This window comes from Aptenodytes forsteri, unplaced genomic scaffold (assembly GCF_000699145.1).
Source record: "Aptenodytes forsteri isolate BGI_AS27 unplaced genomic scaffold, ASM69914v1 Scaffold161, whole genome shotgun sequence".
Lineage (NCBI taxonomy): Eukaryota > Metazoa > Chordata > Aves > Sphenisciformes > Spheniscidae > Aptenodytes > Aptenodytes forsteri.
In genome coordinates, this window is record NW_008795023.1 from 218,967 (window position 1) to 233,406 (window position 14,440).

The following is a 14,440-nucleotide window of genomic DNA, read 5'->3' on the forward strand; positions in this document are numbered from 1 at the left end:
GCGGGGGGTCGGGGCGCGCCGAGCGGGGCCGGGGGGGGCGGCGGGGACCCCGGCGGGGGAGGCGCCCACGCGGGCTCGTGGGCAAGTGCCCTCGTGTCCCCTAGCAGGAGGCAGCGCGCTGCTTGTGCACACCCGTGGAAGTGTTTTTTTTCCCCTGAAACCCGCCGGTTTAGATTATGTGTGGTGGCTAAGTGTCTGTTTTGGCCGCTGTCGCCACCTGCTTTTTTTCCCCCATCGGAAGGCACCGTGCGTGTGGTTTTGACACAAGAAGAATGCAGGCAAATTTTTCTTGCCGATTTATTTTCCGACTGTCGTGACATTCCTCTTTTTTATGGTTTTGCCAGCCGTGCAACGGTTGGTGGAGAAGAACAAGCCTTTGCGTCATTTTGTTTTAATTAATGTTCCTTTGCTTTTTTTGCTAAGCGGTTATTAACTTGGATGTAATTGCTTCACTGATAAATGACAGTGTAAAAGCTCGGGGCAGTGAGGGATGCAAAGGTATGCAAAAGTGATGCATAGCTCGGCGTAGTTTTAGGGCAGTGTTAACTTCGAAGCAAAGCTGAGAGTTTTGCTATAGTGCCTGACACCAAAGCCCGAGTTGGTGCTGCGTTTCTCCCCTGGTTAAGGGGAAACATTTTTGCCCTTTAAGGAAGCCCTACTGGGAAACTGGGTCACTGCGGGAAATCTTTACGACAAAACTTTTAGTTGATTATGGCCGGTAGAAACAGGGCGAGTGGGGATGGCATCGGTCTATAGCCTCTGGAGTGGCTGTAAAGAAAGGGAGGAAGGGTTTTTAAAATGATGGCACCTTTTCCAAGTTTTTGTGGTCATAAACGAATAAACGATGCAGGGTCCCAGTGGTTTTGATACTCTCAAAAAGTCAGGCCTACTGTCCACGGTCTGGCCAGATGTTCCCTTTGCACTGGAGTCTGGGAGTGGATTTTGGGGTGAAAGGTTTGTTTAAAAGGAAAAGAAAGTCTGTTAATCAAATCACTAACAGAGATTAATATTATCATGAGGGATGAATATTATCATGAAGCTAATTAATAGCAATATCAGAAAACCTTCAACCTCTGTATGTACAAGGGGCTAAAAGAGGTCAAGGTACTAAAAAGAGGTAACGCAGGCAACCCTTAAGCGTCACCGTTGAGGGATGCTTCCGTCAGATGGAGAAGTACCGTTCCCCAGACCTTATTTTAGCCCAGCCCCATGGGGGCAGAGGGGTTTGCCGGTTCCTCTGAAGGGGTGGGAGAGCTGGCTCAACTCTGTTGGCGTCAGTGACCCTATGGCCAAGTGTAGCAGCCGAGAATGTGGTTTCCAGGCTTGGGCAAGGAGCTGTGGGCTGTGTGCAGGCCGGCAGAGAGTGATCGCCAGCGCGTAACCTTTCGGAGCCACCGAATCTATTGTTTAGCTGTTCTTTTAGTTCTGGGTTAATCTGTTTTCAGAATAAGAAGAGCGTAGTTACAAACAAAGTGTGCAGAATTGGGAACATTGAAAGTTCCAAAAAGAAGAAGAAACACGACAGCAAAGTCCTTACCACCCCTTCCTCCAAACTCAAGTCTGGGAAACCTTGTGCATTGGGTCACACGTTCCACTTGCCCAAGGAATGAGTTTCTGAGGCACCTGCTGCACAGTGAAACAGCCATCCGAGCACTAACCCATTTTGGACAGAAGTGAATCCGAAATGCACATCTGGAAGGGCCTTATCCCATCCTCCTGGCCAGACAGTTTATCAGTAGTGGAAGGAAGCTTGGCTTCATTGTTTCTCAATAACATCTCTAAATGCTATGGGGCCAGATCCTGCTACCCAGGCACAATGTGGATGAAAGGCAGGCTGGAGAGAGAGTAACGTAACCCCCACAGCACAGGCCAGGCAAGCCGGGACGGGGCGGAGGGGAAGCCACCACAACCAGAGGTGCTTTTGGTAGCTAGCCTGGCCCAGACTCCCCTCCTTGCGGTTACGGGCTCTGCTGGGAACCCGTTACCTCCTGGCAGCGGGTGGGTACGTCCCCTTTTCGCCCTGACCCTTCCCTGGTGCAGGAGCGTACTTCGGGGTTGCAGTGCATCACACATAGCTTAGAAGGGTTTGTATGTCAGCACGAAGCCGAATCTGCCTCGGCCCTCAAGTAGCCTCTCCCTTCCTCTTTGCACAGACTTATGTGGCTAAGCTGGATCCCATTCCCTGTGACCGGGAACATGGGAACTTCCTCACTCCATCCTCAGGTGGGGGACTTCGAAGACTCAAAAAAGGGCAGATCTGGCTTCCCGTTTTCCCTGAAGTGTTTGTGAGCAGAAACAATAACCCTATTGACATACATGTAGGGATAACGTGTTGCTGTCCTTGAAATGGTGGGTCAGGACTGGGAAATTACTAGAACTCTTTTCGTTGTCCCAGGGAAAGGTGGCTCCACTCCACTCCTTCCTCACGTAACTGGAGAGGATTTGTCTTGCAGAGCAGTTCCTCTTCTACGGAAATGTTTTTTTGTCAAATCGGAAACCTCTGAGTTTTGCCGGACTTCTTGTCCGGAGAGACCGCTCAGGTCCACCAGAGGATCAGAGGCAAAACAAGGGGGTAAGAAATCGGGGTATCACCATGCTGTTGCCGGGGCACTCCTGCGGGGTGCAGAAGTCCTTCCTTCTTCAGAAGCAATGTCATAGTTCGGGTCAGGAGTGATCCAGAGATGGTTCCCCGTTACCCTTGTTTTGGTTTGCATCACGAAGTGGTCTTGGACTGTGCCCCCCAGATTGCCGTAGGGTGGCACAGCAAAGGGGCTCCCCCAGTGGCTTTCAGGCCATCACTCCACACGAGCGGCTGCCAGGGAAAATTGCACGTGATGCCCTTCCACCCTTATGCATTCCTGTACAAGAAATCAGTTTGGCCAGCCCTCGTTAAGGGCTCAGCCTCACGTTCTGTATGCAAGCAAAACTATTCTTGATGTCTGCGTGACGGACAATCATTCTGGGTTTACTTTTGTGTGCTACTGGTCATACATAGAAACTTAGTGATGAAACCACCTCCCCAAAAGAGGACGTATCAGTTACCGTGTTTTCAACGGTGGATCTGATGACCTTTTGCAAGAACAGAGCTGAACAAAAATTTACTTATGAGCTAAAAGAGGGTATTAGAGCTTAGAAAAACATACAAAAGCAATGGGTGTGTACTTTTAGAAGGAATCTGCGCTCTATCTGTAAGGCAACCTCTTATACTTCACGTGATGCGGACTGCAAGATGTCACCAGAGGCATTTATTGTGAAAGTGACAGTCCCCAGAACTTTGCATATGTTTTTTTTCTGAGTGTCACATGATATGAATATATGAATTCCTCCTAACTCTTTGTGAGCATGAGAGGCAAGCGTGAGAGCAGTGAGGCAAGAAAGATGAAGATCTAACAAGATTAATTTGAATGCAAGACAAAACACATTTGTTTAAAAAAAAAAAAACAACCACCTTGAAATAGGTTTCTCTTGGAATGCTGCTAAACATGACTTTATGAGTAATGCATGTTTGTCTGCTTGTCTGTTTAAAACATACGGCTTTTTGTTGCTTGGGAGCTTCATTTGGGTGGTCACCGTGTACATGGCAAGCTTCCTACAGGAACTGGTGCAAATGCAAATGATAAATATTTGGAAAGGGGACAGCCTTTGGTCTTGAGTGGAGGAGTGCGAAGAAACAGGCAGCTCCCCCTTACGCTTCTCTGCATTATAAGCCTTGGTAAGCAATGTAACGTTCTTGCTTTCTAGGAAGCAAAGAAAAAGTTTAATTACTCTTACAGCCAGATGCTATACGTAGTTTTAACGTAGGGTCCAAGCAATAGGAGACTGGATTTGGTGAAAAGGTTGATTTCACCCTTTCATGCTTCCTGATGCTCCAGTCAACCTAGTGGGACTAACAGAGTCTTCTGCTCTTCTACATTACTGCTGTAGATTGTGAATTTTTTTCATATACTTTGTTTCAAAAACGTGTGCCAGTTGGATGATTGCTGTGGTGAACTGACACAAGTCCTGCTGTGGCTGGCCTGCCCAATTCGGTGAAATATTTAGTGAGGAAGGTTATTCATTCAGCAGAACTGAGCAATCCTCCAGCTCATGCTGTTTATAATTGAAAATGATTTCTGGGTGAGTGAGTTAATTATTTCTTGCTGTCTCACTACCCTCTACCTATTCTAAAACTGTGTATTGACCTTCAGGAACAGCTGAATTTCAGCCATATGGTTCCTAACATATGCTGGTTATTTTGGTTGGGGTGAACATTTACTGTTTCTCTTAGGAGGTTCAGACATAAATAAAAGTTTAGAGGACCTCTGGGTAAATATGTTCATGGTTCAGCACTTTAATGTGTCAATTAGCTAGTAACGGTGTCTATAAATTGGACCTGTCAAAAATAATAGCTTCCTTGCCAGTCTTCATCTCCCGCTTTACCTGTGTGCCTCAAGAAATACATTACACGCCACCAAAAGTAGTAAAAGCCAACTTTTCCATGCCTATAGCAAAAATTAACAAAGCAAGACTGCTTTCTTCAGACTTGGGTCTCATAAACTAAGAACCACCTTTTGAAATCTTCATAAAGCCCTTTTCCTACTGACGTCCCTTGGGTTTTGCCCGAGTGAAGAAAAAGGAGTAAGAACAGGGGTTTTGACTCAAAAGCAGGGGTGTACCTATCACTGGAGTTTGAACTGAACTGTTTGGGAGTACGGTTTTATGTCACTCTTGAGGGAATTTTACTCTGCCCAGTTGGATGGGAAAGGTGGTCATCTCACCTGAATTTAGGTAACCGCAATCTGGCTGTTCACTCTGAGTCACCCTAGGCTCTCCGCCTCGTTTATCATGAATGGAGAAAAGGAGGTTTCTCCAGGGGGCGGCTCATCTTCTACCATAGGAGTCGACCTTATAGTTCAGACTTAACAGACCTAATGATGATGATAAACACTTCAACGGGCAGAAATTACTCTCTCTTTCTTATATTCCAACATGAGAGGCGTACGACAGTTACAGTTATTTCATTGACTATCGCGTTTCTTTAGCAGATGGGCTACAGAAGCATGTTGCAAATGAAAGAAGTCCATATGCATGCCAACGGATGTAGATAAATGGCAGTAGGTTGCGTTCGCAGACGTGCAGCAGAGCACCTGAATTTGGCAGGACTGATAAAACGGGGTGTTACGCGGTACAGGTTGCTTCTTGTGTGCTGCTTGTTGCTCAAAGCTGTGAATCAATGGGGTTTTTAAAAATACTGTTCAAACACAGAGCGATCATCCTGGAGCTGATATGCCTCCAGCAGCGGCCAAAATGGGTGACAGTAAGGAGAGCAGAGGGCGGCCAAGCATCAGTGATAGCCATCTGCAGCTCAAGGACCTGCCACCCAGACACAGATTTCTCTTTCATGAATGTATCCAGTCTCTTTTTGAATCTCTGTAAGCCTTTAGCATCCACGTATCCTGTGGAAAGGAGTTCCACAACTTCATTATATGAACAAGCACACTTTTTGGTTTGATTCTGCTGCCTTCTGTTTTCATTAGATGTCCTCTAGTTCCTGTTTTAATATATTAATTTCCTATATATTGAAGACTTTTATGCAGGTGGGGGGTTTTTTTGTTTATTTGTTATTATGTATAATTTGGTGTAATAGGCAGTGGAAACGTGGTTTAGCTCTGAACATTTCCATCCACTGGAGATCAAAGCGAAAAGAATGAATGCCCTAACAGTGGCGGTACATTTTCATTTTAAATGAGATGTAACAACAGGTTGTGAAGAAAAAACATCTTGTGATGGTTATTCAGCTGTGTAAGATTACAGTGCTCCAGCCTGTAAAAGGTGATATGAGATAATCACAGTCTTTCAATTACAAGGTATTCTTGGAAGGGAGAAGAGGCCAAGCAACCCGTTGTCCTGCCCGAAAGGCCCTGCCCCTGGGAGGTCCAGCTCAGAGCAGCCTCAGCCAGCACAGCAAAATTGTATGTGGCTAAAGCCAGCCACGTTTGTCCAGGCTTAAGTATGGCAGCAGTTTGTTTTATCTCAAAGGGTTACTACTGTCCATGAAGCTGAGCACATGTTTGACTTCCTTGCAGAACGAGGGCCTTCTTGGATCCAAATCAAATCGGTGGCATGTCCAGGCAGCCCCAGGACCCCAGCCAGGGTCAGTGCTGCCAATCTGCTGCCAGTCGTCTTGCATCTGCGGCACACACGCACGACAAGACTGACACATAAGACTTGCTTTGTGTGCACAGAGTGGCTCTGCAACCTCTGACAGCCGCTGCACAGACCACGTGGAGTTGCTCTTCAAAACCTCATGGGTACAACCTCTTGCAGATACTGTACCCAGTGCCACGGGATTATTTTTTGCAGCCCTGAATACCATAGTATGTTTCTTAGGAGCTGGGCTCAGGTGATGATGCCCTGTGAAGGGCATACATCACCTAGGAGAATACACTCAATGGTAAGGTGACATTACTCCAGCCAAGGTCTGAGTCGGTTTGCAATAGTGGATGCCTAACGCTGCGCAGAGGGAGAGGAGCTGCAGCGAAACCCGTTGTGGTCCCAGTTCTCACGCTAGCCTTACTCTTTCTCACTGCAGGTTACATCCAAGCCTGCAGAGGACTGATGATCTCCGCCGTCTGCCTGGGCTTCTTCGGTGCCGTTTTTGGACTGGTTGGGATGAAGTGTACAAAAGTCGGAGGCTCCGATCAGACTAAAGCAAAAATAGCTTGTTTAGCTGGACTGATTTTCATACTCTCTGGTAAATATACCTTATTTCTCTAAGTTTGGGTATTTGAAGTCATACCAGAGCTGCTTCTTTTCCGCAGAAGTCCACACACAATTCTCCATGACTTCATTGGCTTCAGGGTCAGGCCCAAAGCTCTTCTGCTGGCTCCACTGAATGGTTTGTCTTATGCTTTTCAGGGTTGTGCTCTATGACTAGTTGTTCCCTGTATGCAAACAGGATTACGTCTGAGTTCTTTGATCCTTCTTTTGTTGCACAAAAGTAAGTACTATCCTATACCCATAAAACTTTCAAAGAAGTAGACCTTAAGTTTCATACTGCGCACCAGAAGCCATTTAAACAGAGAGCAGGTGCTTCTCCTGTCGGGCAGAGAAGGAGAGTGGGCTGCAGTTTTATTTATTCATATTTTCCAACTGTAGTAACCGTGTGCTGAAATTTAATGAACGAACACCTCCCCAGTGGGGAGGTGATTGCTCTGTAATCTTTGTGCCCAGGCTTATGGCGGCTCGGCAGGGTTCTGCCCCGCTTGCAGCAGAGCAAGTGGGGTTAATCAGGAGTGAAGCTCGCGTTTATGAGGGATGCAGCAAAAGGATTTCACGAGACAGAGGCATTCATTAGGCGCATCATTCGATAGGAAAGGAAGAAAATTATTTCCTCAAGCTCTTGGTAGAAGGTGGTTTCCATAAAGGTGTCGAGCACTGTGCAATCTTGACTCCTCTTGAAGAGAGGTTTTGGCAGGCTCTGTGGACTTCTTGCTGACAGACTTTCAAATCCAGATGACTGAAATTTGGATCATAAGCCCTATCGTCACCCGCGATCATATAAGCACTAACATAAATGCTTTGACTATACATGTAATTAAATTTAAGGGAGCGAGTGTTTATAGAATGGCAGGATCCGTACCAGAAATAACGAGCATCCCTAAAGACTCCCTTTAAAGCTGTGCAAGTCCTCAGGACCTACAAAGGCAGCAATTCACGAACCAGTGCTTGGATTTTGGATTCACATCTTATCCACCAAGTCTGAAAACATTGGCTGTAAATTACACCATCATAAACTTCCTTGGTTTGGCTTCTTACCTAATGTAAAATTATCTTTAAAGACAAGAATTTCAAAGTTTTCTTGGTGGTGATTCCAGAATATGTCAAGCATTGGGTATAAATTTCCCTGAGACCCAAGTAAGGTCTCAGTAAGGAACCCTGAGCCTTTCTGTTTCTTCTTGATAGAAAGAAAATAGTCTGAATAAATAACATTAACTGGATGCACATTTGCAGTAGGGCTGACACTGCTTCTCCTGTCTCGAAAACAAGTTCATATTAGTTTCCTCCATAATTCTGCTATAGTTTCTGCTTGTTTGATACGGTGAGGACAGGATTCAAAGGCCTCCAAAAGAAACAAGGATGTGAGGTACCGTGAAGAAAATGGAGCCTGGCTATATAGCCAGAAGTTAATTATTCATCAGGCTTACTGTTCCTAGTGAAAAATACCATGGTTGTTGCCAGAAGTTGCTTTTCTACACTGTATTCCTACACTGTTCTGCTGCAAAAGGGCAGGCAGACCTCACAGCAGAGTTTTACTGCGAGCAAATGAGAAGTTCAGTTTAAATATTGAAATAAAGGTAGTAAAACATCCTCTGCAGAAATTACCTTTTTCCTGAACAACCAGCATAGCTCAACTGCATGCACACATAATCGCGACTACAAAGATAAAGGCAGAGGGGAGAGCCAGAAGTTGTAATTTGAGTTGCGCACGGTGTAGCTCATGCAATGACCTTGTGTCAGATTAAGCTAATGGTGGCATTCGACTCCTTTCTCTCTCAACCAGTGTAAAATACGTTGGAGTAATGTATTTCGTTGCCTTCTCTGAACTCTTACTTTGATATGCATTGCAGAAGCTTTGCGGGTGTAGTGTGGAAAATTTGGCATTGGCTCTTCACTGAGAGAGGGTGCTGCTTTGGGTTTCAACCTTTCACCTTTTGCCGCACATTTCTCTCCTGAAGTTATTCTGGCGGTATCAAAGACAGGCTTGAGATACCATTCGCAGAAAGTGAACTACACGAGATGTTTAGCATCATCAAACTTCTGGTTTGAATTTATGTACCTAACTGAGGCATGGCAGGCACCACGGGGACACCGTGAAACCTACCTTACTTAGAAAGAAAGCTTAGGCTGGATGCCTAAAGTGCAACAGTTTGCATTGCCAATTTAAAACAGCTCCAAAGGAATTGTTTGACCCTGTGTAATAACACGTGCAGAGTCTTTGGGACAGCATGGGACACCTCGGTGCTGGCAGCCAAGATGGATTTCATTTTTCTTCAGACACCTCTAATAGGAGAAAACCTGTGCTTCTGCTTTGCTGTCTTGCTAACGTTGCTCCCGCAGCTTCTCTTAGGAAACTATTTTGTCACTTTACTACTTTTAATTAAAAAAACCCAAACCCTTATAGTCTACCCTTTTTGTCCCTTGCCACAGTTTGAACTCCATAATCATGATCATTCTTACTGATGAGTTAGTTTACCCAAATTATCTAACTTCCCGTTCTTTTTTATAGAGAATTGTTTCCCTTCATCTTTCTTGTCTCTGAATGGATCATGCTCAGTTCACACAGGCCCTCTTTCCACTGTCCCGCTGTGCCGTTTTTCATTTTCCAACAATCGTAAGAATTAGACATTAAAAATGTGTATTTCCCTTGGATAGTTGTGTAGATCCATTGAGTAGGCAGGTATGTCCTTTACGTATGCTGACATCCAGTTGGCTAATGAAGCTTCCGCTGGTTTCCTTGGGAGTTTGCTTCGTGGTCCTAATGTATGTAACAACTAGAATATTTTTTTTCTGTGCTGATGTTATACTTTTTTCATTTCACTGAATTTTACCTCCCTGGATTACAGTAAAAAATCTGCTCCTAGCCTGCTTGGCCAGTGTAGTTGAAGGTGACTTTCAGTTCACTCCAGTTGAATTCTCTTAGTCTTCAGCGGTCACCACCTCTAGCCTCTTCATCAATGTCCCGCTCCCCCCCCAAGCTGCCAGCGATCTCTAAGTGATCCTTCAGCAGATTGATTTCACTGATTGGAGACAGTGGATACGCAGCCACAGACTTTGGAGAGTGGCTGCTTTGGTTCTTGCAACCAAGAGTTATAAGAACAGAAGAGTGTGTTTCCTGCAAAGACTTTAATGATAAAGAGGGAAGGGAAGAACAGCAAGTACAGAAATTTCTTCTAAAAAAGCCTTTCTCCTTTTTTTCTGGAGGTACCAATGTATGTAAGGGTTTTTTCATGTGGTAAGTTTTTTTTTACATGCTGGATTTTGATGGGAAGTTAGTGTTGGCTTCTTAAATGCTGAAAAGATGGATTGGATAAAAACCAGGGAGCCATACACAGGTTTATATGCAATTGAAAATTTGAAGTTTTCCTCATAAACACCAGTGTAAATCAAAAAGTCTTTTATCTGTTTAAAGATGTGGAGGAAAGACCAACCAGGCCAGCTCTGCAACTCATTAACCTAACAGCATGGCAGTCACCTGAGAAGGGTCCGTATATACAATCTGTTTATACATGTTATACTAACAAATGTTGTTTAAAAAATACAGCCAATCCCAAGAACAAAGGCCGGACCCCATATCTTCTTTCCCAACTAGTAGGCAACAGTCAGGTAACCCTTTTCTACCCAATTAAACCCAATGTAATCTCGATTTCTTTTCTGTACAACTGGAGAGCTTCAGGAGGGGAGATGGCAATTGGTCTCCTTATCTCTCTCACATCAGCCTCTGGCCAGCCGCTTAATGTTGTTAGATGGAAATGTGGAAACAAACTTGTGTTTCCCACTTTCTAGGCAAATGGTCTTGGCGAGTAAGTTGTTACAGCAACAGCTTTCCTGGGTCTTGGTCCAGCTGTGTTCTCCAGCACCACAGTGGTCTGCACTGACTTTTGTGGGGAGCCTAACCCCGATCCACATACCTTAGGTGTGCTCTGGCAGTGCCTGCAGGGATGGAGGGATCCCCGGGATGGGGCTCACCTCACATCGGAGTTAGTCCCATTGATCTGCCTTCACAGCTCGTTAAAGAGGCACCTTGAGGGTGTGATGCAGCCTGCGTATTTTAGAAGTGTACTTCGTGTGTATTTCTTGTGTGTTGACTATAACGGGATCCTAGGTGATGAGCTCTGATGTAGCTATCTGCTTCTAATCAGAGAATCCCCAGTCCTTGAACAGACAGAAATCTGCTCAAGTCTTGTAAAAACCATAGCACGTGGTTGGAAATGTGAGCTAGAATTAAAGCTTTACATGTTTGGCACATTTTGAAGTCGAACGGGGCTGGCTGCAGAGTTTTCCAGGGTGAAAGGCAGCTGAGCTACGGTTTCCAGCAGTTTAATTTGGGGCTTGGGTGCCTAAATCCCACACTGGGTATGGAGAATGTTTAGGGGAATTTGATCCTTTTTTAGCAAGGGATGATAAATAAGAACCCTGCTTAGGATGATGTGAACGGAAAATTAAAAAGAAGCCTAGAAGTTAGAGCACTAGCAGGGCCATGAAGAGTCAGGTGCAAGCCCTCACGAAGAGTCCTACCTCTGAGCTCTAATGGCTCCATCTCTTTTTGGCAATAAGTCCGCGAGTCAGATATGACTTGAACCCGGGTGTCCATAGCATCTAGCACTGATATCCTAAGTGTGGCTTTTTCTCCCTGTATGACTTTTTTTTTTTTCAAAAGTCTGTGCTTTACCTCTGGGTGGAATCTCAAGAAAACATGGAAAAGCCATTTTTTGTTCTCCAGTCAGCATTTGCCCCTTGTGACCTATTATAGAAGTCGCTATACCATTTTCTGGGTGTCCAGGCTCATTGGCAATTTTTGAGTGTTTCCACAGTGTCATCTTCGTAAAGACGAGTTTTGTAGAACAGCTTACAGGTGTTTTCAGTTAAGTATTTCAGCTAATGCTAAATTAGGATCTGTTCACATGGAATCAACTGCACAGTCTTTCAGTTGTACAGGCAGGCTGTCAAGCAGAGGCTTTCATTTGGCTGCCTCACCAGAGCTTACAATAAATAAACAAACTTACTAACAAAGGCTTGAACAGCACAGCCACCTGACCCATAACTGCGGCTGGATGGGGGACAGGGGCCTGTGTTTTCGACACAGGATCCTAGTAGTCAGAAGGAGATAAAGGTTTCCTCAAGGAGGAACTGGAGCAGAGAAGAAGGAGCAGAAGACACTGTCCTAATAGTGAGGAATATGAGACCCTCGAGACTGTTGGGCCTGCGGTCTAATGCAGGTCATCCTGAAAGTGTTGTAAAGAGCGGCACCGCAGGCAAAGAGCTGGGGAACGGAGCAGACAAGTGGCAGCCATGGCTTGCCGCTCATCTTGAAGCTCCAGAGCTCAGGTTATGGGCGCTGAGCTCAAGCAGGGGGAGGAAAAGACTGTCTTCCCCATGCCCTTCTTTTCCTTCGTTTACTACTGTTGCTTTAGAAACTTGGCCTTACCCTTGTGTGATAATGCTCCTAAAGCACCACCGTCGCCTCTCGGAGTCAAACTGAGCAGTTTCTGGCCGCAAACAAAAGGTGGCTGCCGGGGCTGGCCGAGGGGACCGTTGCTGGTGACCTGGAGCTGTGCCCAAGGGCTCGGAGGGGAGCGGTGTCTTCCAGCCTGAATCCAGCCACAGGGACTAGAGAAGCAGAAAGTTGCCGGCACGTGCACGTGTGCATGGATACACACATGTACATCTGCATATGCATGCATGTATGTGCATACCTGTATATGCATACATCGGATACATCTGGATATGTTTATGCATATATTGCATGTGTGTGTGTACATATTGCATATGCATATTATACGTACGTATAAAAACCTCATGTTTTAAGCAGGCTGGAGTGTGGATAGGGAGGGAGAGGGATGCTGAGAGCCAGAGGGGAGAGTTAAGGAGAGTTGTAGGCAGCAGCCTTAGTCGCCGGCTCAGTGAAAGCCCCAGTCCAGCTTGGGAGCCAGCGGGAACAAACCTGAAATGGTCCAAGAGGACAGGAGCTGTGCGCTGTAAACGGGTCAAAGAATCGTGTAACCCCGCAGCCAAGCAATCCAGGAGGAGATGTGGAAAAGCCAGGCACCTCGGCTGGCTGCGTGGGGAGATAAGCATTGCCCAAGTGTGCCGCAGGGACAGAGTTTGCCTCCTGAGTAAGAGGGAATTAATGAAAAGAACACGGGTGAACGGCAGAGCTGCTGATTTTGCGATGAATGACGTGTATGTCAATGGAAAGTTATTAAGGAAAAAATAAAATTTAGTTCTTTTATTCTGAACAACTGTTAAATTCGTGCTCTCTTTTGTTAAACCCATTTACTAACTTCCTGTAGGTATGAATTGGGAGCAGCTTTGTTCATTGGATGGGCTGGAGCTTCACTCTGCATAATCGGTGGCAGTATATTCTGCTTCTCAATAGCTGAAAACAGTAATTCTCCAAGGTAAAACACAAGTTGTACTTACTGAAAGAAATCAATACTGGCGCATTTGTACCCGCTACATGTATGTGGCTTGATTACTTTTCCAAAACACTTTATAGCGAGGTTCAGAAAAGGATTGTGTGGATGAAAGAAAATAATGGGATTTAAGGATAATGCTCTGTCTATCATGAATGTCATTAAGAAAAGCTATTGACTCAGAACAAATACTTGTGTTATATAAACTTGATAAATTTACTACAGCTGGAAAAAAATCCATTCACTGATGTAGGAAAAGTGGTCAGGTCACTTTGCGGATGTGACAAGTTTATCAGCTCAAAAGTGAGAGAGGTGAAGGACAGGCCCTAATTTACTTGGCTGTGAACGAGAGATACGAGTTTATGTAAGAGTGAATTGCAAAGAGAGATGCTGGAGGGGAAATGTCAAACCAGAATGAGACCACAGAGGCAAGGAAGGTGCCCCCCCCCGCCCCCTCCCCCTCCCCTGAAATCTATAGGTACGTTCCTATACATTTCTTCTAGGTTTATACTGCTGTAATGCTTGGATACAGAGGTGTTACCTGTCTGTGGGATGAGCTGTGAATGGTTGATTCTCTCTTTTCTTTTCAGGAGGGGGTATGCATATAATGGAGCCACATCTGTGATGTCTACTCGTACAAAGGTCCACAACAGCGTCCCAGACAAAACCCCACCAAAGCACTTTGACAAGAACGCTTACGTTTAACGGTACTGTTGGAAGATTCAGAGGGTTTTAAAAATGAGTTTGTACGTTTCATGCAGAGTGATTTCCCCCCACCCCAATGTAATTACCACTAAGACGATGACTTTTTAAAACATTAACTTGCAGCTTTTTACGTATTGATGTAAATTTATTATATAATATTTTAAGATTGATGTTGGTATTGTAAAGTTTATACCTGGAAATCATGAGCTGATGTTGCTTTCTTGAAAAAAATAAACGGTGTATTTACCAACTCAGTATGTCAATTGCTTACGGGAATGGCGTCGCACACATGACACTGACTGCAGTGCATCATTGCAACCGTTTCTAAAATGGGTTCAGTACTGGACAAAACAGCCGTACTCTGTGCAGGTTAACACGTGAAATATCTCACCACTGATTAGCAGTGACGTCGGAATTGCAGAGCACATCGTAACTGCAGCGCCAGACGACGACAGTCAGTGGGAATCAGCAGGCTCTTACCTCCTTATCACATTGCCGGGGTGGACGAACGTGCAACTTGGTCAATTCGGTGCCATAGGAGTAAGAAAAGGAAGAGACTG

General features: G+C 45.3%; 1 protein-coding gene across 1 annotated transcript in view; it reads left to right on the forward strand.

Moving 5' to 3' along the window:
- CLDN10 (claudin 10) overlaps positions 1–14,127 on the forward strand; it is a 63,198-nt gene extending 49,071 nt beyond the window's left edge. Inside the window, exons 2-5 of the mRNA XM_009275809.2 lie at positions 6,572–6,733; positions 6,898–6,979; positions 13,053–13,160; positions 13,766–14,127. Coding sequence (XP_009274084.2) covers positions 6,572–6,733; positions 6,898–6,979; positions 13,053–13,160; positions 13,766–13,880 — 467 coding nt within the window. The 3' untranslated portion in view covers positions 13,881–14,127. The remainder of the gene's footprint in view (positions 1–6,571; positions 6,734–6,897; positions 6,980–13,052; positions 13,161–13,765) is intronic.
- The last annotated feature ends 313 nt before the right edge of the window (positions 14,128–14,440 follow it).